Raw genomic sequence first — 25781 nt, 5'->3', positions numbered from 1 at the left:
TCAGAGTTAAAAAGATTATGTAAGCTTATAAAGTGTATAAATAAACATGTGGGTTTTCCTGGCTAAAATGTATATTATTTTGAAACAACTTTATTTTATATATGTTTTGTAAATAGATGCACATTCATGTACATATTTTGCACTCTCTCTGTACCTATGTATCTGCAATGGTTATGAGAAAAAATATGTTGTATCTATCTAAACAATTAAGCACAGAAATCAAATTGATTAGTTTGATTAATAAAACAAAGGTTTGCTTTTTATTTATCAATTATATAAAACCTCATTTATTTTAAAGTACACAATTTGTATAAAGTTAATATCTAAATATATGCCTTTAAATAGAATTGAAATAGTAGAGGTTACTGATTTTGCTTTTAGATTTAAATTATATTTTAAAGTAATATGTTATAATATTGAAGAGGAATATCATCCTTTTTGTCTCTCTCTCTCTTGAAATTAAAATATAACGATTTTTAAAGACATTTCAGGCCATAATTTTATTTACAGAGAAAATTTTGAGTGGTACTTTATTTAGTATATCGATAACAATGACACAAAAAGTTTACTATAAAACAAGTTTGGTTCAATCATAGATGTCGAGATAAACTTTGTACAGGAAAGGTTACAAGTTAAATTCAGAAGCGGACATGTCTGCTTTTTATGTTAATTTGTTTGTGTTCTAAAATCAGTCAGTGCAGTTCTAACACCTGTCGCAAGTTAACAAGTCAAAATGTCATGTTACCATGCTGTTCATGTGTGGACAAAATCCATCTGAACATTCTGTATTTTCAAGAACAAAATGCTTTGACAATTTAAAAAAATGTTCGACAGGTTTTTTTCAAACAGTTTGATAGTAAATACAATAAAAAAAAATATGATAATGTGATTTACTGGGCTATAAATCTAAACTTAAGCTTAACAACGTAAGCTAATATATATATTATTATAAACCTCCCCTATGCAAGTCCTTACATTTCCCAGAAGGAGTATCGTTTCAGACAATGATATGCACTTCGGGTAGAAGGGGGGTCTAAATTTAAAACTAAAGAATTTTTTAATAATTTGTCAAAATGTAGTTAGTTTACTGCTTTTTCAAAAATATGAAAAAAGAATGGGTCAGCGGGATTTTTTAACGTGTTTTATTCATTTAATATGAATCGATCATTGTCAGCCATCAATACAAATATATACATGGTGATAGTGGGGTTGGTGGGATGGGGTTAATACAGACAAGGCAGTAGTACGGCGTATGCTAAGCAGCGTAAGGCAGAATTTCGAAGAATAACATTATAAATTTCATTTAATTTATATCAAACAACAAGCACGAGAAACACGAGCCAAAATCATACGATACCTAGAATACCTGTTTTAAAGTCGCTATGCGACAATATATTGTCCAATGGAATACATTGTAAACATTACAGGTATTCTAAAAAAAAACGTGTTGATGTAAACAATAAACAAACACACGTGTTTTAACAAAACAAATGCATGTGCTCCCGTACTATTATTAAATATATTTCCTCACGGTGCTCGTTTGTTTACATTTTTTATCACGGGGTTAAAGTCACTACATACGCATGATACGGAACAATATTGGCGAATGTAGAGGTATGTGAAGAAAATAATTTATAAGTAAAACATTCATACACAATTTTTAATTTTCTATAACAAAAAAGTTCAAGTACACTTGTCTCATAGTCAAAATTAAACATTCAAAATTTACAATTATTTTTTATTTGAAGTATCTAATGCAACACACATATTTTCAAGGAAATTGTATTTATTTGGATTTTTTTATTGCAGTTGTATGTACGTAAATTGATTTTGATCTTATGGGTGGTTGCCATTGCCACAGACATTTCGAATGGCTGTCCAGTGCAATGTTCGTGTCATTCGACTACCAATGGTAAAGAAGTGTTTTGCAAGTTTTCTGCGAGTATTCCGCTAAACCTAGGCCTACCAAATGATACCTATTTACTGTGAGTCTAATTAAAAAAAAATCCCAGAAAATATTTTTTTTTTATTATATATATGTTGATCGCCAATACATAAATGAGTTCGGGTTTAAACAATACTTTACAAGGTTGCTCAATATAAAAATAAGGTAATGTATTAGGACTGACAATGAAACAATAATCCGACAAGTTCAAACAAAGTAGATTTACGCAATTATCGGTGACCGACAACGAAATAAAACCATATCGTATAAGACATATGCGTATATTCCCCGGCATAAAAACAAATTAAACAATTCAATTGAGAAAACTAACAGAATGAATTTAATACAAAACAATTTACGAAAAACAATGTAACAGACATTATCCAAAGACAACCACCTGACTACAACATTTTGATTTAGGACAGGCACAAAAAGAATGTGACTGGCCACAATAAAACAGATTTGTATGCGCTCAACTCTCCCCTTACCTGGGACAGTGGTATAACAACACAACATAAAAAGAAATCAAAATCGATTGAAAAATACCTTACCATTCAGATCGATACGATATGTTTGTTCTCGCATAAAAGTTTATTCTATTGACAGGTTACATGTTTGTCATGGGAATTTTGTTTCTCACTCGATGAAACATGGACCCACTCGAAAAATCTCGGACTGCTCTAGAAACAAACACGGACATATAAGAAAGAATTTACTCTTCTAAATGTCCTTATCAATGCAAAATAAAAATAATTTTTATACATAAATTTCATGTATTCATTTTGTTTTTAAATATGCATTAGTATGTGTATTAAAATGTCTTTAAGAATTCTATATTTTGATATAAACAAATTTTTAGGTTAAATTACACTTTTTAAAACAAAATAATGTAAGGCTTGTCAGATATTTTTAAACTTACTTATATTGTGTGATCTTGTATAGTCGGTTCTAGCACCTTAAATAGCCTACCAGAATAGATGTCTGTCTGTTCACATTTTTTATATATACCTGATAAAATCACACAAGAATAAAACGATCCAGCAGGAAAGTTTACCTTCTGTGTTATATCGTTACTAGGTGCTGAAAATTTTACGATTTTGCCTAAATTCAATTCAAAAACTATAGATAAGACTCTTTTTCAGAAGATCATCTAATTATTGGAATGGAAAATACAAAAAATATAACATTAAATCGCTACATCTGTCCATTCGCAAATGTAAAATAAAATTCATTTAATTCAATTACGGCATTGGTGGCGTCAACATTTCGGTTCAGTCTGTTGTTGTTTTTAGACATCACACTATGGCAAACCTACATTGAATATATGAAATATTGACAGACACTTGTTTCTGACCAAAATGTAGTATCTAGAGCAGATTTTTTAAATGATTATTTCATTTTTCCATATTTTATTGATTAATTGACTTATTGCATCGATTGATAGTTGTTTTATCGGCACGCATACCACATACACCAATAAATAAAGGAAACAGTAGTATATCGCTGTTTAAAACTCATAAATCGATCTAGAGAAAACAATTCTTGGTAAGAAACTAAAACCGAGGGAAAAATCGAATGGCAATAAAAAATAAACGCCAACTATATAATTGCTGGAACATGGAATTTTCAGAAATTTGGGTAGAAGCTTGTTTATGACCTAAATGGCTGTGTCCAAAGCATTTTTTTTTTTATATATATATTTTTGCAATTTCCGTTTAGCGAATACTAAACTTATATTTTTGGACAGTTGATTAGTGAGTACAGTATGGGGTTAAAGTTTGTTACAATCCTTCGTACAGCTTCATGAAACTTTGGCAAAAGCTTTGTAATTATAAACAGATAATGTCTGAAGCAAACATTTGAAAATATTCTTTCACATTTTTTTGTATTTTTCTAATAACCCTTTTTACATTCAGATTTAATCTGAGATTAAATGTTTTAAACATGATAAATTTGTATACGACACTTGTTATCCATTCGTTTGATGTGTTTGAGCTTTTGATTTTGTAATTTGATTAGGGACTTTCTTTTTTTTTTAGTTTTACTTTTCAGGGTAAGGATTCAGTTTCAGTACTTAAAATCTTTCAATCTTTTATGGGTGGATTTTTCATAGATAAATACAATCGTATACTAAGCAATGATGGGGGTAGTTAAATTTGGTGTTTGCCTTTTTTGCTTCTTTGTTACGTCTGTTTGTGATATAGAAAGACACTGCGTGGTCTCAATTTAACGAACTAACAATGTAACCCTTTACGTTTAGTCAGCTATAAAAGGCCCCAAAATGACAAAATGCGTAAAATATTCAACGAGAAAAATTACCGGCATGATTTATGATAAAATGATTAACATATCACACAAAAAAAAACGAAGAATAGTTTAATTATATTGCACGGATACACATGTACATTTTTTTATCGTTCAACTCTCTATACATACGACAGTGGTGTAAGAACACAACTTAATATCAATTAGGGAATTTATAGGTCTTTCAATATTAACAATAGTTCGAGACAGATTCATGCGTGTACTCGCAGGCACTCGTTTGTTCAATCCATTTCACTCTGAAAAAGTAAATACTGTTGAGTTGCCTTACAGTTTTGATCACTTCTAACCTCTCATTAGAACTGTCAGAATAATCTGTCATAGAACTATTCTAAACTGTCCTAGAACAGTTCTACCTAGAAAAGTTCTACCTTAGAACTGTTCTAAGTAGAACTGTCAGAATCAGTTCTAGTTATAATTGTCAGGATCAGTTCTAAGGTTGAACTGTACAAATCAGTTCTAGTCGTAGACCTCTCAGCAGAACTGACAAAATAAGTTCTAACCATAGCTCTGTCAACAGAACTGACTAAATCAGTTATAACCGTAGAACTGTCAGCAAAAATGTCTAAAATAGTTCTAGTCTTAGAACTGCCCAAACCTGGCAGGATTGTAGAACAGTTATGGACGTAAAGAGAAATGTTAAAACAGTGCTACAAATGTATGATGATAATTGGTAATATAAATTATACAATTTTACTTTTTTATATTTAAGACAACGGGTTCTTAAAACTAGCCGTAGATCTGGCCAAATCAATTCTAATTGTAGAACTGTTCTAGCCGTATAACTGTGCAAGTCGAAGAACTGACCAAATCTATGTCAAAATGAGAGAGACCAAGTCATTAGGGTGTTCAATCAGGCAGGAATATCACAAACTGCAGTTGCAAACTAATTTAATTCCTTTTACATAATATTACGAAATGAAGAAAATTATTACACCAAACTTAAGGTAAAACAAAATTGTTGCATACTCACATGAATCTGTTAGAATATCGTCTAACAAACAAATCACAGCGTGTTTGAGGATTGATTGATTATATTGATAGAAGTAAATAGTTGTTATCTACACAATTAATGTTAAGTCAAAATATGCATTTATACTTTGCTTTTCTGAGGAATAGCTTGAGTCCAAGAGTCAAACAAAAATCAATATAGAAAATTATTTAATTTTATATCCTCTAGTATATATATACAGCGGTTAAATACTTATTTTTTCCGATGTGAACAAATTAAAAACACAAACTAGCAAACGTACTGTATAAACAAAATCCGTATTATCTATATGCAAGATTCCAAAGAGGGGCGAAAGAAACTAAAGGGACATTCAAACTCATAGATAAAAAAAAACACCTGACAACGCCGTAGCTAAAAAAGAAACAGACAAACAGACAAACAACAGTACACAAGACACACCATATAAAACTAACGACTAAGCAACACGAACCCCACCAAAAACTGAAGCTGATCTCAAGTGCTCAACTTGATCCTGCTCCATATGTGGCACCGTCATGTTGCTCATGTTATTTAAAACCCGGTAAATAGTCTAATTTGGTAGGTCACATTCGTGAAAAGGGAACGGGATTATACTTAAGACATAAGGAACATATCTGATATTATCTGCGAAACGGATATTCCATAACGGTCACCCAACTTGTGATGGCATCACTGAAGATACATTAGTTGTCGAAATCCGGATATGGTGTACACATTTTTGCATCTCATGTTTGTGGTATACCATCTTGTCCGCAAGTTTATTGTTTTCTGTAATAAATTAACTGTAAGATCCTTTTTTGACATCTTGTGATCCGTTTATTTGGCAATCGGCAGTTGCTGTCAACAGGTTGTTCGACCTGCTAGTCAAATGTGTTTTGACCCATTTTTTTTTAGAAAGATACTGATGTTTATCTGTAGGTTTCTTGTAGAGGTATGTTGATATGACACCGTCCTTTATGAATGTAGTTGTGTCTAAAAAGATATTTTAAAGTCGTAAATTTCATATGTAAATTTAATTGACTGATTGGCGTTGTTTAAATGTCTGATAAAATCATCCAGTATTTGTTTGCATTCAATCCATTTCGTTTCAACATCATCGATGAAACGGAACCACGACAGACGTTTTGATAAAGATGTTGAAATAATTTGTTTCTCTAATTTGACAACGAAAATATTGGCACAAGACGGTGTCATGTTCGTCTCTATCGCTGTCCCGCTTATCTAAAGGTAATGTCCACCATTAAAGATGAAATTGTTGCATTACAGTAGCTGGTAGTTGGTTCTAAAGCGTTGCACGAGTCCCAATTCCCTTACATGATTGAATTCCGTCATCGTGATGTTTAATGGCATACAACGGGGTGTAACCTAGAGTGACAAGGATAGTTTCCGGAGGTATTCTGTGGTGTCTTGAGTGTAAGAGGAAATAAATTTTACATGAAATCTTAAATGAAAGTCTACGATTACCAAGATTAAATATATGTTTAATACATAAATTGAAATCAACGTTCAAACCTATGATTGCGTTAAATACATATTTTTTTATATGTGTGAATGCCAAACTTTCTTGGTTGAAACGTCTTAAAACAGCACATACAACATTTTCCAAAAGACCAAAATGTGATAAAGGAGTATTTTAATAAAACGCATTTGACTAGCAGTTCGCACAACGGATGTTCCTAAACACTGCTGACTGCATCTTTAATTGCCAAATAAACGGATCACCAGATGTTTCAAAATGGATTATAACCATTAATTTAATACCAAACAGAAAACATTAAACTTGCGGACAAAATGGTATACCGCAACCATGAGGTGCGATGAATGGTACACCGTATCCGGATTTCAACAATTAATGTCTCTTCAGTGATGTTCGGAATCAACCGATATTTGAAAGGCCATATGATTGATAGAGTCTTGAATTTTGTAGAGTCGAAATCGGTTGTCCGGATTAAATAAACCCGAAGGCAAACATAATACAAGCCCAAATGAAAAAAAATAAACAAGTCGAAATTGAATACAACGTTCAAACCTATGATTGCGTTGGATTTTTATATAGCGAAGTTAGCTAATCTGCAATAAATTCCATCTTCATGCCTAATATGTCATGTACTGTGTAACTCTGGATTATATACTGTAGAGGAAAGGTTACATTAGGCCACCGAAAAATATTTTTTTATTCATTCTATGTGGTCGAGTGGTCTACAGTGTTTGAAACAGTGCAGGTATTATCACGACATACCAATACCATGAGTTCGCTCTCCGTAGAGGAAGACAAAAATGTGCTTACGCATATTTGCAGAATTAACATTGTTGTGCTTATATTATATAGAGTAATAATGAAGAGAATATTCGTATTCAAATTTTAGCCAAATTAGCAATAACAAAGTGTCAAAGATAGAAAACAATGCGTTTGATGATATTCTGGCTTGGAGAAATTGAAAGCATAATATATTTAATTAAATGATTCTTTTAAATTTTCTGTTATTGCCTTCTTAGTAATTAAAATCGATGTTTACAATATAAGTTCTAAATGATAAGACATAAAAAAAAAACCCAGCCGTTATGTTTTAGTTTCCCATTACAAAATAAACTGAATCTATATTAATACCAGTGGTATCAGTGTTAACAAGCATCTTAAACGCTTGAGTAATTTCAATTATGTAACCATTCATTTTGTAACAGCTACACTAAGAGTAGTAACTGTACTTCTAATGATTTTTAAAGATGACAAGGATAATTTCCCGGTATATGATTTCACTCAATGTTTATTTCTATGAAGTCATTCAATATTAACCGAAATAGTTTCCCTCTTTCACAGCTTCATATTTGTTTGTACTGTAAAGTTATATATATCAATATGTTCATTTTTGAAAACTTGTTCATATAATGCGGGAAACATAAATTAAATTCTAGAGTACCAGTCTAGTAATGGAACCAATTTGCTGCATTTATCAGGATATCCTTCATTAGAAAAAATCAGTTATTCTTTTTGTTGTTGCTTTTCTACACCTTTTCTTTCTGATATGTTCCTGAACTTTCCTTTGAGGTTTATATGCTTAAAAGCAGCTTTCGATTATTATCATACCGCAAGCAATCCCCTAAGGCATGGGATTTATAATGTAAACCGCTGTGATCCTTCACACTCAATCTTTCGTTGATGAACACTGTTGAATGATCGGCCCATAGCAGTTCTTTCCTTCCATTATGATCAGTATTAGTAACGACATTTTAAAATTATGCCATGCATTTGCTTTATGCAATGCATATCTAATAAACGCAGCAGTTGAATTCAGTAAATATTTGTTTCCTTTGTTGAGTAAAAGTCTGCATATTGCATGGTTTATGAAGCTCGTTCGCTCATATTGTTCATCGGTGAATAAAAAAAAACATTATAAAGTTTGGCCATTATAAGTGCTTTTCTGGATATATATTTTTGATGAACGCTCAAACATAAACATTTGAAAGAATACACAGAATAATGAAAATGATAATGTCCAATTACTGGACTTATTATATATATTATTTTCGAACGAACAGTAGTACTACTTTTAGTTTAATTGTTCCGTATCACTGAGTAGCATTTGGTACTTTCAATCAAGTGCATTACAAACCCTATAGATACAGTACAATCGTACTTACATTGTCTTTCAATTAGTATAATTCAGGTCTGGAGCTGGCATACCAGTAACTGCTAGTAGTCTTATGTTATTTATGTATTATTGTCATTTTGTTTATTTTCTTTTTGTGAGCTATTTTGACATCGGACTCGGACTTCTCTTAAACTGAGATTTACTATGCGTATTGTTGTGCTTTTGTTTTTTCAACATTGGCTAGAGGTATAGGGGGGTTGAGATCTCCGTTGACTCCGCCGCATGTTTGCGCCTGTCCCAAGTCAGGAGCCTCTGGCCTTAGTTAGTCTTGTATAATTTTTAATTTTAGTTTCTTGTGTATAATTTGGAGTTCAGTATGACGTCCATTATCACTGAACAAGTATACATATTTGTTTAGGGGCCGGCGGAAGGACGCATTCGGTGCGGGAGTTTCTCGCAACATGGAAGACCCGTTGGTGGCCTTCGGCTGTTGTTTGCTCTATGGTAGGGTTGTTTTGTCCTTGACACATTCCTCATTTCCATTCTCAATTTTCCTTACATGCAAAATAAACCACTAGTCCCATGTCACCTTGTAGACTGATATCGCATCTCGTGTTAGAATTAGTTGTTTATATTCATTGTTTCTATTTTTTTCTGTTATAATAATATTATTTCATTTCTCGTCAACATTTTTCTGCTTCTCGCCCATATTCTGAAAATTATTTAATAATTGGTAAGAAACACCTAATTGTAAATATCACATAATAGCAATGAAGTGCTTAGTATCCTTATAATATATATATATATATACACGTAGAGTTGATCAAATTGTATCATTCAATAGATATTCTAAGTTCTGTTTCTTAATCATGTGTCCCCTGTCATAATTGTTGTTTGCAATTTGTTTGCATTTGCTGGCACTAAATTAGATTTGTTGACAAATTTAGGGTAATACATTCTTAAACCTACCGCCTCCATTTAAAAACAGCCGTATTGACTTTAAGATATAACAGTGTCAAGTAGAAGATGATATTCTGTTTTGAACTTTTTTTCCCGCCAATTTGCAAGAACAAAATAATATGCCGGTGAAGTCTTATTTAATCATTTACTTTTCTGTTGATACTATTTTCCCATTCTATATGTCTTTAATTTGAGATACAATTCAGACTAGCTTTCCATTGTATGAATATTGAGTGTTTTTTTCATTGCATCAGTTTTAGTTGAAGAAACTAACTGGGTCTAAAACAATACATAATTTTATCTAACGAGGTCTAGACCATCATTTAACTTTTACCACCTCCAACTGTATTAGCAGGACATGTAAACCGAAAATTGATTTATACGCCGTATTTATATCTATCGTAGCACCATATAAACAAGTTTCTTTTGAATATCAAAATTTACCAAACACGATGATGCTGAGAAACCAATAACAACAACGATCAATTTCGAATATGGAGCAGTTATTAGAAACTCAAAATATGAAGAAAAAAAATCAAAAAGAGATGCAATACTTGGAAGAAAAAATTAAATATCACTGCAGTATGCACTTGAGTCAGTCATGGAATTATTAAAAAAACGTTTTGCTCTGGGTACTTGTAACAGGTTTTGGCGTAACTTATTGTAATCGAATTTATTTGAGATAGTTATATCCTTTTCATGAATCTAGGTGTTCACTGCTTAGTATCAAAGCTGAATGATTAGAAAACATACCGCATAAGAACATAATGAGAGAAAAAAATCAAATTAACCTTTCAATGAATACTAGAACATCATTTATTTACAATTTGATTTAACAATTTTCACGTCAAAGCACTCGTGCATTTACCGATACATGTAGTAGATATTTTCTACAAACATTTTTTGTACATTTGATTTAGTTCAATTGGCAATAAAATTCAACGTTGGACGTGCACACATTCAAGTATTTCTTTTTGTCGATGTAACTTGTATGTAATTTCCTTGTCAGAGATTTTTTGGTATTATTTTTTAGTAATGGTGAAACAAATAATACACATATGAACATAATTGACTGTAAACAAGGTATGATTAATCAAAATAAACAGTTGAAGATATTGCATATAAGAACTACAATAGGGTGGATGTTATTGATAAAACAAAACCATAAAATATATAAGATGTGATGTTTTTCTTCAAACAATAACGCCTCAACATCACAAACTATTTAAAGAACAGTAGAGCTCCACATGTTCTTTAGTAATAGACAGCTATACAAAAGGTAAATGTCATTTTTTGCTAATGTATGAAGTAGTTTATCAATTTTAATTATTTATCATAAAGATATTTATTCAATTTTGGTTACCCGTTTATTATAGAAACGTGCACTCCAGTAGTCTACCGAAGATTGACGATACAGATTTTTCCAACTTAGGAAATCTGACTATATTGTAAGTTACATTTTTTTTATTTTTGTTACACGGACGACTAAGAAGCGAATGATTATTAGTCGTACTATTGCATTGGTTTATCTCATTTTTATAGAAAGTTTTATTGCCCCACTGCTTGGATCATAGTCTATAGACATTAAACTTTTACAAAGATTTCACAATAAAGTTTGTGATAAGGTATGTACAAATGGTTTTCCGTTCATATTTCTACACTGGTGTGTAGTTTGCATGTGTGTCATAAGTTTAATTTAAGCACTGTTCCTGGTACGCCAGTGATGAATTCAAGGGGTAAATTCAGTAAAAAATATCCCATTAACTACAATGTAAACCATCTTATCAAAACAAAAACAAAAACTTGATGACGTATCTCTATTCAACGAATTTACCCCTTAACAGTGCTGACATTTGCACATATCACTTCCCATATCATCTCGTTTCTCAGTTTGCTTTCTGTCTGTTGCCTTGAATACTAGTTTGAACGACAAAAAATGGATTATTTAAATGCATTGACATGTTTCAATATGGATCATTGCATTTCATTAACTATCAAAACATTTGAAACATAAATTGTTTATTTGGTAGTGTTTGATCATTACGTTTCATATTTACATGGTATATATTGTTCAGCTCAGATGCTGGCATACTCATCAACGTTCTATAACTATCAATAGTGACACTGTTTAATGTACGTGCTACAAACTTCTACTTCATGTGTTTACAATACTTATTTGCACGTTTTTAAATGATGCCTATACGACAAACCGATAGAAAGGGTACCAGATCCAGCATACAGGAAATTGAAAGAGGTTTATAAAACCTGAAGGTTTAATTTAAAAAATGTAAACGAAAACAATACAAGGATCACAAAATGAGCAAATCAAATTTTTAAATGCTGATCAATTTATATAATAATTCAATAAATCATTTATATCGTATGAAATTACATAAGCACTAAGTTTTGCATTGAACAATATTCTCGTTTAGACAGTTACTAGTTCATGTTTAATGCGGATTTGATAAATAATAAAAAAAAATTAAAATAAAACAATTTCACAATGTTTTTTTTTATTGCACTGAAGTGTCTGGAAAACATCAACCTGCCCATTTATCAATAATACATTTATTTCAATTTGGATTTTTAAAGCAAACTCATAGTATGACAGAACGTTTTAAATATTATGATGATCCGGCATTTAATTACTACTATGAGATGAATGTAATAACAACTTTGTTTATCTCTAATATAGTTTAATTACTTTTTATGAATGTTTGTGTTTCATATATTTAATAGGAGAATGGATTATAATGGTATATTTGTTATATCTGACAACGCTTTTCGTTATTCGAGAAATTTGCAGATATTGTAAGTAATTAAAGAATTAATTCCTATCTTTGAAATATTAAAAATACCCGCATATTACCCAAATACCGGGATTTAAAAAGAGAACGTACAATTTTAAACACAACAAAACATGATTCGTATTTGCCATCCCGAAGCAATTTATAGCGTACGTGAAGGACCGCAGATATGTTCCATAATTTGTAGCCACATTCCCGTCGTCTTTTCTTTGATGTGAAATTATCAAATACGATTTATCGCCAAATGCGAATTATCACCGGATGTTACCATAAGTAGCACGACGTAACTATTATTGAAGCTTGACCTGCCAACTCTTATGGTGCTTAGCATATGTTTTTGGTGGAATTTGTATTGCTTGATCTTGATTTTTTTTGTGTTAAAGGGATAATTCGCGATTTTTCACTTTTCATCTTATTATGTTCATAATACCATAAAAAACATATTCACCAAGTTTTATTTTGATATGAAATCTAATAAAGAAGAAAATTGGGAATTATTAATTTTATTTTTTGAAACTTCCTGACTTATGTGACGTAGTTTAAGTCTTTGATGCATGCCGGGAGTGAAAATATTTCATTTAAGTCTTGTTCGTTAACCATCTAATAACGCGATTTAAAGCGCATCGACGACATTTGGTGTAGCTATTAACCAACGAAAAATAAGTGATAGCCATGCAACTTTTAAAATTAGATCGTGTGGAGATTTTAAAACAAATTTTAATAATAAAATTAATTCATACAATAGAAAATTTTTATGATTTTTTTTCTACAAATACTTTAAACAAACATATGAAATTGACATGATCAATAATGTATTAAAAATACATGTTTGTATTCTGACCTTTTTGCTTCATTCCATCAAACATTTTCACTTGCTTGTACGGTGGAAATAAAATGTGTATTGTTTTGTGACACCTAAAGAATGTTGAATGCGTAGGTTAACTCAAGGTAATTAAAAGATTAGCATTATGTAATTCTAATCCTTTGATCCTCATTCAGTGAAATCTAGGTGTCACGGTTTACTGGCATTGCAGGTGTGAACAACATTTCGTATGAATTGTAAACGGGAGTCAGTCAAAGTTTTAGACACAGAAATGTAAAAAAAAATAATTTAAATTAATTAACGGGAATAATAAGGTCGCACAATAACTGGATAGCTGTTGTATATTTTTATATTTTGCATAAGCATGATAAGATCACTTTTAAATGAATTATGACTTTTGATTAATTCAGTAACGATAAAATACTTAATTATTTTAATTGAAGTATAAATTCATAAATAAAAACAGCCTTCTAATCACGAGTGTATGAACTAAAAATTGTACTATTTTAGATTAGGATCGGCAGCCTTAAATATTTCAAACAGATCATTAACAATTGCAATTATATAATTTGGTCCATCCAAAGTTATCTTTAATTACCTTTTTGGGAATTAATGTTCTCATCAAAATATTTCAAACCTCACAACGCACGAATACTTCAGATATTTGAAAAAAAAAGCTTTAAAAAATTGACAGAAAATTTAAGAATCTTTTTGGAATGGAATCGAAATTTACAAACATATTTGCTTTTCAAGTGTGAAAAACATCAACAAAATTTATACATAATCGGGAATGTCCTTAACAAAATAGTCTTCGTCTCACACCATAACTTTATCGGGCCCAACTATATATAATACTTTAGCTATTTGACCAACGATGTATAAAAAAAAACCAGAACGAATTTAATGTCATCTTTCCCTATTGTTTAATGTAATTATAAGTCTGTTTCAACTGGCAAGAATACCACTAAAGCGGACAAGCAGTTTGTTCTTTAAATTGCTGTCATTGAATATCAAGAAAGAAAATAAATCCTGAAATTGATTTGAAACTTTGATACTCTATAGTTTTTCTGGAAAATATTCACATCCCTTAGGGATTATTAGTGTACGTCCAGTTGCGTACATATTACATGCATGTCGGAACAATTGTGATGATGACGAATTTCTTCCTTTATTCGAGAACAATCTAATTGATATATAAATATCCATGACTTCGATGAGCCAAAGAAAGTTATACATCGACCTGTATTTAAATCTCTTCTTCTTCTTCTTCTTCTTCTTCTTCTGCTTTTGGTATACAATATCTTTTCAACTTTTGATGATTACATACTGTTGGCATACGCGGACTAGTCTATTAAAAAAACTTTTACCCCAATTTACACAAAATGTATGTTTCTTTCTTATGTACAATGTATACATGTATATATTTGAATTTGCGCTATAGTTCCGTTACTTATTATCCAGGCGTATATACGAATGGTCGACAAGTGCGTACATTTTTTTAAATCAATATTTCTGGTATGGTCCGATCTGTCCTTCACCATTGACAACGAGTATAAATTACATTTTACCAAATTTACCCTTGGAAAAAATATGTATATAAATTTTTATTTCATCAAATCTGTTGTTTATTTTTAGGTATTATTTATATTTTTATAAATAATTTTCTTTCACACCAGAAATGTTATTCATAAACAAGCGTATGAGTTTAGTAATGACTAGTATATTATATCACTTTCGGACACGCAAGATAGAGATGCATATTATACACCTAATAGTTCAAAATGGAAAGTTTTAAGTTATCGGCCGTGTACACTGATCAATACCCTAAGAAGTGAAACGATGATGAATTTGCAAGCTCGACAGGAAATCGCTTGAATACCTGGACGTGTCCCCTCACACCCCCTGCAATACCTTTGGGAGTAATACCTTTAGCCATGCGGGTGATCAGTGGAGCGAAGATCCTAATTTATTTGAATAAAATTTATTACATAAAAGAATTATGAACTTATTAGATTTCCGAAAACAATTCAAGTTTCACGGAACACTTATTTATTGAAATTTTTACTTTTTAACTAATTCCAATATTATCATTATTGTTATAAATAACAGATCATGACGTCGATCATGGTTATCAAAAAAAAAAAGATAAGAAAATTTTCCGTATCAACTTAGTTAACTAGTCGGATAAAACAACCGTACGATTGACAAGATATCGACACGCAATTACGACTACATCGGGTTACTGTGGTTTTGGTCCTTAGACATATCGTGGGGCAAATCGGAGAAGTTGACAAAATGGCTGACCGCAGAGAATTGAAACTCTAAATTTAAAATCGATGGTGATCTCTTATCTAGCAGAATAAAACTTTTATATCTATGAATTTGAGCATTTTTATACAGAATGAACATAATATCAATTTTTGATTTTTTTGCGAAGTTTCCCTTTAAGTTGTGTGATGTTATGTTTTTCCTCGTTTTTTTATGGACAAGGAAGATTCTATTTTCTTTTGGCTTTTTCTCTTAGAACGACAAACGAGACGATTTTAATTTCAAAATTATCAATTTCCGCCACCTTAAAAGTAACAATATAACAACTATACCTGCGTGTGGAATGTGTATATCTTATTATAAGGTCATTTTTATGAATTTACTGTAATGCAAAAGTATGATTTATTCTCAAAACCAAGGATTTTCTTATCCCAGACAGATAACCATAGCCATATTTGGCACAACGTTTTGAATTTTGGGTCATCAATGCTATTCTACTTTGTTTTGCTTTCTTTAATATTTTGACATAAGTGTCACTGGTGTGTCTTGTGGACGAAAAACGCGTCCGTCGTACTAAATTATAAGCCTGGTAAATTTTATAACTATTAGATGTCGTAATGTTCTATTGTATTGTTAATTTGTGTATATCTCTGTTCTGAATGTTCTTCCATGTATTTGTATTGTAGTTCTGGCATGTAATGTTGTCATTTCAGTGCTATATTTAACATTTTCATAAATGCGGGAGGTTTAACTAGCCACAAAACCAGGTTCAACACTTCTTTTTTCTTAAAATGTAACAAGTCAGGAACATGGCAATGGTTATTTTATAGTTCGTTTCTGTGGGTGTTCCATTGACTTTGGGGTTTTTTGTTGCGCTTTAGTGTTACTGTTGTTACGTTGTTTTCCTCTTAAATATATGTTTCCCTTAGTTTCAGTTTTCTCAATCGATTTATACTTTCGAAAAGTGGTATACTTTTTATTTTCTATAAAAAAAAGTTCATCGGAAGATATACCATAGCCTTACTAATTTCACAAATAATACATGATGGTCTTTGTATATATATTATATATAGCTACTGACGTTATTTATCGTCCTGATTACGTGTTAAAGTGTATCTTTATTTGTCTTTGTAAATTATTAACATTTACTGTTTGTACATTCAGACATTGTGTTGTTGTGCTATTTATGAGCTGTTGTCATTTCTTGTATTCGTATGTTTCAATATCAATGTCTTGTATGTGCTTTGTCTATATAGATACAAGGAGATGTGGTATGAGTGCCAGTGAAACAACTCTCCATCCAAGTCTAAATTTGTAAAAGTAAACCATTATAGGTCAAAGTACGGTCTTAAACACGAAACCCTGGCTCATACCGAATAGCTAACTATAAAGGTCCCCGAAAATGACATGTGTTTAACCATTCAAATAGGTAAAGCACTATCTAATTTATATAAAAACGAGAAACACTTATGAACCACATCAACAAACAAAAAACTACTGAATATCAGATACCTGACTTAGGACAGTTACAACAACAATTACAGCTAGTTTAAACGTTTTAATAGGTACTAAACTTCACCTTTATCTAAAACAATAGTTTACAACATAGAAAGACACACTATTCAGTATCTATTGCGATAGCTTAACTCAATAAAAAGACATATTGACACTGGTGAACATACACTGAACTAATAAATTTTATCTATGATACAATGTAGATACAAAATCGTTAAGATAAGGGGTGAATAAATAAAGGCAACATTAGTTTACCGCTGTGAGATAATAAACAATTCTACAAAAAAACAATAACCTAGAACAAAATTCTGCCATATTCAATAATATACACAGATTAATGAAAATAATTTTGTTGTAAGGAATAAGTTTAAATGGAGAATAAAAAATTGTTCTACAAAATGAATAATTTGGTTTTTCTTAGTACGAAGAAAGGAAAATTTATGTTAATTGAAATATGCCGTTTGCTTCTTTTGTTGACATATTTGTTTGTTTTTTACAATATGTTGTTTGCTGGTCCCCTATTTATGAAATTTTTGCCAATTTTGTCTGCTTGTTTTCTTCACACATTGGTGTCAATATAATAGAATTGTATACGACTGTCATACAATTGAGAGGTTTAGCTAGCTTCAAAAACAGGTTAAATCCGCCATATTTTCAACCACAAAAAAATGCCTGTACCAAGTCAAGAATATGACAGTTGTTTTCAATCCCTTTGATATATTCAAGGTTTTTGATTTTGCCATTTTGCCATTTGTTAAGAGACTTCGGTCTTTTTGTTGTTTTACTTTTATGTTTCTCTCTCATTTGTCTTCTTGATCAGCTGGCGTTTATTGTTAACGAAAAGTCCTAAACAACCTTTAAATTCCAAAACACCTCTTGTCGAGTCACCAAAGTCGTGCGCACCCTAAAAGTTGTACTTGAATTGGTCCATATTTAAATTTGTTTTAACCAATATCTAACTTTATAAACTTTTTTAAGGAAATCATTGTTAGCACTGCATGCAATAATCATCATTCTATCAAGCATCGAACCGCCAAATATGAAAGTACAGGGGGAAAGGCTGTAGATTTTTCTAAAAAAAAATCCATATGTTTAGCAACATCGGAAATTCAGTAGTAAAAATAAAAGCAAAATTATCAATATTGGTATATTGAAAAAAAAAATTAAAAAGCATTTAACGTGTATTACGAACGACATGTTCAACTATAAAACAAGGTGAAAAACATTATGCAAAGTGGGCTTTTGCAATGAAATTTGTATTAAAATTTGTAATGAGAAATCCAGACTATAGACTTGGACGGGGAATTGTCTCATTGGCACTCAAACTACATCTTATATCTATGAATAGTATTTTCTTCTTATATTTTTCAGGAGGATGGATGATAATAAATTACTTTATTTGCAAGGAAAACTTTTTGTTCACAATGACCAATTGATAAACCTGTAAGTGTGTATTACTTTTTATTCATATACAGAACATCTACGAATAAAAAACTCAAGTCAGCTGTGTATACAGCATGGTTGTGACAATACTAAAACTTAATGGCCATTGAGGCTGCAATATAAAATTTTAATCCAAAATGTGAAAAAATGCGTGCGTTCCAAACACAATATAATTTGTAAAACCCTAAGGGGTTTAAAATGCATTAGGCTAGTTGAAATATTTACAAATAAAAAGAGATGTGGGGTTTATGTCAATGAGAGAGCAAAACAGCTATAAATACAAGCACAAGGTGATCTTTTTGGAATCATTGTCTTTAACAACTGACCGATGTCCATGAAATGTGTCAAGTTCTTATTCATCAAAGTCTTAAAAAAGAATTTGAGTAAATGAAATTGAAAAAGTTTAAAGGTAGAAATGCTAGAGTAAGATGCAAACGTAGATTTTTTTTTATTTTTTTTTTTTTTTGTAATGTGTTTATTGGCAAAGACCTACATATATAAAAATAATAGTAAGTAAGTTAATAGTACATCAGCAAAATTGATACAAGTACATAAAGTTGATATTTTGAATCCTTCTATAAACGTATAATATTAATAATAATAATTTTAATAAAGAACAGAAAATCTTAATCTGAGGTAGCATGGATTGGGTAAATATTTTTCTTACGTGAAAGTTAACTTATAAAATAATTCTATTAGTTGCAATTGGAGCCAGGTTTTTTTCAATAAACAAATTTTCTTTAAGATAATATTTTTAGGCTACAAAATTTACTTGTCCACATTGCATTTTTGTTTTGTATATATAATATTTAGTTAATAGTATTACGAGATTTCTTATGTATTCTTTTTCTTTCTGTTTTTTTAAATATCTCTAATAAGACAATATATAAATTAAGTGGTAGTTCAATTTGGACTTTTGTATATATCCATTATTAAGTTCTTCCTAAACATCAAAAGCTTTTGGATATGTCCAAAATATTTTTTCTATAGTTTCTATTGAGTCGGTACAGAAAGTGCATTTATTGTTTTTGTGAGACTTTAATTTTGTAGAGTAATTTATAAGTTCCCAAAATTCTGAGATTAATCCTGTATTAGAGCCACTGTAATTTTGAATTTTTAGTAATGTAAAATGGCTGTCTGTATATTTTATTCCAAATAATATTATGTCTATTAAGGATTAAGGACCACTTTTCATGGGATGTGATACTTGTTTTTTTTTCTTCATTTAAAACATTGTACATGTCTTTTGATCCTTTTGTAGATTTCATAAATATAGAAATAGTAGTTGGTATAATTGGCACATAAGGCTTTATAAGCTGATTACATTTAATATTAAGACTTTTCATATAGGAATAAACAGCTGACATTACTCCTTGAAATATAAGAAAGTATGTATCAATATTATATGGTCTTTTTTTAAATTCCTGCTATTCATTAAATGTCCATCATTATCAATTAAATCATTTATTAGCCAGACTCCATTTTCAGTCCATTTTTTATACAGAGAGATTTGATAACCAATTTTAACTTTTTTATTATTCCAAAGATTAGATGTGATAAAATCATATTCATTCTGAATAGCTACTTTGGTTTGGAGTTCAGTCCAAGCATTAAAAAGCTCCTGCCAAAAAGGATCTTTAACTTGTGTTCTTGGAAGTACCAAAAATAGTTCATTTTTTTTTTTAAATTTCAGTACAAGTTAGTTACTTACAATAGTTATTAGTTTGTTAAATTATTCTTCTTATCCAAGTTAGTTTTAATCCTTTGATGAATTGTTTTAGATTTAACATGTTAAGTCTACCCAGTTTATATATTTGAGCAATTCTTTCTCTTTTAATTTTGTCTGGTTTACCATCCCAAATAAAATAAAAAAAAAAATTATGAATTGATTTAGTAATCCATTATTAAGGAAACCTGGATGGGAAACACAAGCGTCTATGTGTCTGGCAATTTTGCTGGAAGTCAAGCTGTTTTTAACGGATACATATTTTGTTCATATAGTTTACTGTTACACTAGTGTCACAGTTTAGGAGGAGGGGATAGCATTCGCAAACATGCATAACAGGTTTTTAGACTAGTCCATTTCAAACCGTGCTTAGAATAAATCTTTCAAATCTTATCAAATTGGTCAATTGCGTTTAAAGTAGGTAACCGTTTTTAAGCTGTTGACAATTTTTTTGCTAAGGCTTTTCGTTACTATCCAAAAAATAAAATGGGTATTCCTTTTAAAAGTATATAATTGTTGAAGCATTTACTTTCCAAATAAATAAATGTGAACTGTCACATACATACAAAAAACAATGTGGTATGATTGCTTATGAGACAACTGTACACCAAAGCTAAAATTCAGTAGATGAAAGCAATTAATTATAGGTTACCGAACAGCTTTCAACAATGAGAAATTCCCATACAATATAGACGACTTAAAATTCCCTTACATGAAAATTAAGAAACAATTCTAGTCATTAAACTGACGGCTTATCTCAAACCAAAACAATACGATTTCTTTGCTTTCGATCAGTTCGAAAGTGTTTTTTTTTCAAAAACAGAAAATTTAGGAATGTGCAAAAAAGTTTAATGTACACTCTTAACTGACATAAAAGTCACTCGTAAAAGGTAAAAGTACTTGTATATTTATATTTCTGTCGTGTATAAATTGCGATGTTATAACATGTACAGAAACATTGTACATGTTATACCTTGTAAAATGCAAAGATATGTTGTCAAAACCATTGACTCTAACGAAGGCCACTTGTTAAGCCGTCATATTTGTAACACGATTTATTAACAACATCTTTGTATAATACCGTCTTATATTAGTACCGCTGTGCAAATGTTTAGACAGACCATAAGAACTCATTGGCCAAGCACGAAATGAAAAATCTGTAATTTTCTGCTTTCCAAAAGAATTTTAGTTGTATAAATGTCGTGTATGCATTCAAAAACAAATGTTTCATTATGATATTTTTATTTCATCTCTACATTTTTATAATTCTCAATTTCTATTAATGTGTGTATAATGAATTTCTTTCTTAGTGATTTTAGGTCTAATGCAATATCTACGATTGAAGTTGAAGTTTTCGGAAGATTGGTAAATCTCGAAACCTTGTAAGTATAATAAAGTAATTTGATACAATTACATTTTTTGATAATTGCCTGGTTAAATATTTAATAATTGAAAGAATGTTTGTTGTTTAATTTCTTACCATACTGTATATGTGGGTAAACTTATATTCTAACTGTTATCTGGTCGTCTGGGTCAAAGCTAGCTGTTCTCCAAGAAATATCTCTTGCGAAAATTCATTGTATTATTAAAAACGATTTCCTAATTATGATAATTTGATTTTGTGTTATTTTCAATAAAAACGAGGATCCCTTTTATTTTACAATATTTCTATTTCTTGTTAACTTTTGTTAGACTTGAATTGGTCAGAATACTACTTAATGCCTTTGAATATCAATAAAATCGTATAATAAAAAAGCAAAATAAGGTTGTTAAATTTGATGTTTGCCTTTTTGTGCCTCCTTGTATACATTTGTTTGTTTCGATAGCGATTGAGTTGATAACACAAAGTTGACTGCTGGACCCTTATGTTTGACATTTTTACCTTTTGTAGCTGTTTGTTTTGTTCACGCATCGTTCTCAATATAATGGAATTTAGTGCGACTGTCATACAAGTGAAAGGTTTAGCTAGCTATAAAACCAGGTTCAATCCACCATTTTCTACATAAGAAAATGTCTGTACCAATTCAGGATATGACAGTTGTTATCCATTCGTTTGATGTGTTTGAGCTTATGATTTTGTCATTTGATTAGGGACTTTTCTTTTTGAATTTATTCTCGGAGTTCAGTATTTTTTAGATTTTACATTTTTCTATATGTAGATGCAATGTTCTTTGAATTGATGGTTGAAATTTGTAACTCACAATCAAGACTAATATGCGTGTTTTTGTGAATGTTTGTGTATTTAGAGATTATTTGTTTTCATAAAATATAAGATAGTTTTTCGTTCACAAAAGTGTTTATAAATATTGTATGCCACCTTTAAAATTATACAAGTAAACTACATTTTGCATGTTATTTATCGATATTCATGGTGTGTTTAATTGATTTTTTTTATGTTTAAGGCTGCTGAATAATAACAAAATATCATCATTGGACAAAAGGTTGTTTTCAAATTTGACGAACCTGAAGACACTGTATGTACAAATACCATTTATTGTTCGTACGGGAAATATCAATGTTTATAATCATTTCTGAACGTAAAGAGGATTTGAAAAATATCATTCGCGCCATTCTTTTTCATTAAAACGATTCATTTATATTTGTATGCACGAGGGTGTTTTTCCTGTGGAATATTTAACTGTAGATGCAGGTTAGAGAATGACCTTCATGAAGCGACTATATGAGATGGGTGTCCTCTTTAATTTATAATACAATCTTAAATTGAAAAATGTGGTAGATATTTTACCATTATCAAAATGCAGCAAAATCAATCATTTTGTCCTTGATTTGCATTGAGAATGTATAAAGTATGAATGAAACGAAGCTAGCAGTATCCCTTTACTTCACGTTTAATTAAATAGTGTTGTCCTCTCACTTTATAAATCAGTATGATGACTTTGTTGAACACATCCATTCAATCAAATTTGAAACAAAGGGAACATCAAAATCAGTTAGATCTGCTTCTGACTTACATCTTAAGCAGTTGACAGTAATCATTAGAGACGGTTGAGAACCAAACTTCACGACAAAATAAGTGGTTCCAGTTTTTTCAACTGTGTACTCTCACTCTCTATGCAGCAAGAGTAAAGGGTATAATAAGGAAGATTTCAAACAAAGAGTTATAAGTGGAAAAATTGAAACCATCCCTCCCAAAATTAAGGGCGTCTTTACGAGTTGGTTGACCATTTTGGAATATTTTTTTTTTTTTGCATATAACGAAGGATATATTCTTATCGGTATGACCCATTGAATATGACCTACCGAGTGAGAATTACCACTGGGATTACATGAGCAATAAGACTGATTCTACATCTGGAGCAGTATTTGCTTATCCTTCCTGTATAATGATTCGAGCAAAATGAAAACATAACATGTTAAAGTCGCTGTATTACAACTTTGTTTCTGTCACCGGTGCGTGTGAAACGGCAAATGCACAGTAAAAATACACTTCATTCCTATTTGTGCAAGCCAAAGAGATAGGATTTTAGTAAGAATACTTGTATTACTTTTTAGTTAATAATTGTAATAATGCAAGCAACCAAATATGGTGTCGTATTATTGAAATATTTTCAGCTCAATAAGTAACAACTTGATAACAACCATTGAGGATAATACGTTCATTAACCTGATTAACATAGAATCTTTGTAAGTACAGTATTTCTTTTTAATTTGATTTAAATATATATGTAGTATGAGTCTCGAACCCAGACGAAAGAAGAACAAACATTAGCTTCCGCAAATTTGAAGATTTAACATTGTTGTGCTGAAAAAAATGTATTTTCAGCCGTGAAAAAAACGAAATCAACCTAAAGAGAAACAACAGTATATAAAATACAACATAGAAAACCTAAGACTAAGTATAACGATACACCCCTTTTTTTTCTCCTACCAAACTGGTGTCATTTCAGTTGGTCACGAAGGAAAAGCAAATCCTGTTTTATACAAGGCATCCATGATAAGTTTGCTTCGGAAGTTCAATTCAACGTAAAGTGGTAGGGATTGTAGTTACGACAATTGGAATATATTTATCTGTGAAATAGATACTCCTTATTAATAAATCAAATCGTAGTGGCGTCTGCCAAATTTTATACGGATGATTTTTTTTGTAATGTGTTTATTGGCACATTAAGTATATTCATAGTACATCAGCAAAATCGGGACAAGTACATAAAGTTGATATTTTGAATCATTCTATAAACGTATAATATAAATAATAATAATTTTAAAAAAGAACAGAAAATCTTAATCTGAGGTATATAGCATAGATTGGATAGATATTTCTATTACGTGAAAGTTAACTTATAAAATCATTCTATTAGTTTGATTTAATTTAACCACTTGAAAAGATTAGTCAAATACCTTCTTTTTGTGCCTCAACCGTATAACTCAGATGCAGTCACTACTCGAATAAAACTACCTAGAATTGGAAAAGTCTTTTTTGTCGAAAATATTCTCAACCAACAGTGTCATCTGAATCTTTGGTGTTTTTTTTTTTTACTATTTAATAGGATATTATATTGTTTATGTTATTTGAGTGGATTGTACTCACTTAATCGCGTCCCCAGTACATTTGAGTGATAAATATGTAGGACTCGGAACCGCGATTGTCACGTTGAAGTGCGATGGTCCACGCTGATGTGCAATGGTTAACACCCCGAAGTGCAATGGTGGAATTGTGACGATAACTTTGTTGATAGGTACGCTGGAGTGCAATGGTCTGCCTGTGACATTGAATAAAAAGCAATATGAACATGAGATGTTTACATGAAATAACATTATTTCCATTTTATAAAAGGAGTTGCTAGCCACCCATTTAAAACATCTTTTAATTTCTGTCTTGTTCAAATCAAAAACTTAGTTTGTTAATTTTCCGATTAGTACCGCTTTAGTAGTAGGGAGTCAGATAGTATGGTATTAAAGCGTGAAAAAATGTCCCTGAGTGTAGGTCTATATAAAAGTTAATGTCACGTTTCCACCAATACTTTGAAATTAGCTGATTCACCGCTGAATGGGGGGGGGGGGTTCGTTGGGAAGTACACGTAAGGACCAGTCAGGTTAATTTCTGCCTAACATTTTGAAGACAAAAATAAAACTATAACCACAATAAAATAAGCTACACTGGAGTGACGGCGTTCTTACAAATTAAGATTCATCTCGGGACTGAAAAAACATTATATCAAATTGATATAGCAAAAAAACCTGCAATACTAGAATGTTATTTCATTAAATTATAAATTATATACAAAAATCGTTTAAATCATCTTGAAGACAAATCAAAGTTAATATTTAGATCAAGACATTTTATTTGTCAATCGAAATATTTGCGGCGTAATTCCGAACACTGGTTAGCTTATTTGCAAATAAAGTTCATCTTTTGCCACTTTGTTCCCC

General features: G+C 30.7%; 1 protein-coding gene across 4 annotated transcripts in view; it reads left to right on the top strand.

The window, feature by feature from the left end:
* LOC143073305 (uncharacterized) overlaps positions 1 to 25781 on the top strand; it is a 60137-nt gene that overhangs the window by 3980 nt on the left and 30376 nt on the right. For all 4 annotated transcript variants that reach the window (XM_076248736.1, XM_076248735.1, XM_076248734.1 and 1 more), the window contains exons 2-8: positions 1810 to 1985; positions 11185 to 11256; positions 12548 to 12619; positions 18593 to 18664; positions 21701 to 21772; positions 22793 to 22864; positions 23964 to 24035. In XM_076248736.1, the coding sequence (XP_076104851.1) occupies positions 1810 to 1985; positions 11185 to 11256; positions 12548 to 12619; positions 18593 to 18664; positions 21701 to 21772; positions 22793 to 22864; positions 23964 to 24035 (608 nt within the window). The remainder of the gene's footprint in view (positions 1 to 1809; positions 1986 to 11184; positions 11257 to 12547; positions 12620 to 18592; positions 18665 to 21700; positions 21773 to 22792; positions 22865 to 23963; positions 24036 to 25781) is intronic.

The sequence above is a fragment of the Mytilus galloprovincialis genome, chromosome 4, assembly GCF_965363235.1.
Source record: "Mytilus galloprovincialis chromosome 4, xbMytGall1.hap1.1, whole genome shotgun sequence".
Taxonomy (NCBI): domain Eukaryota; kingdom Metazoa; phylum Mollusca; class Bivalvia; order Mytilida; family Mytilidae; genus Mytilus; species Mytilus galloprovincialis.
The sequence above is the reverse complement of the archived record's forward strand: the minus strand, read 5'-3'. Positions and strand labels throughout refer to the sequence as shown.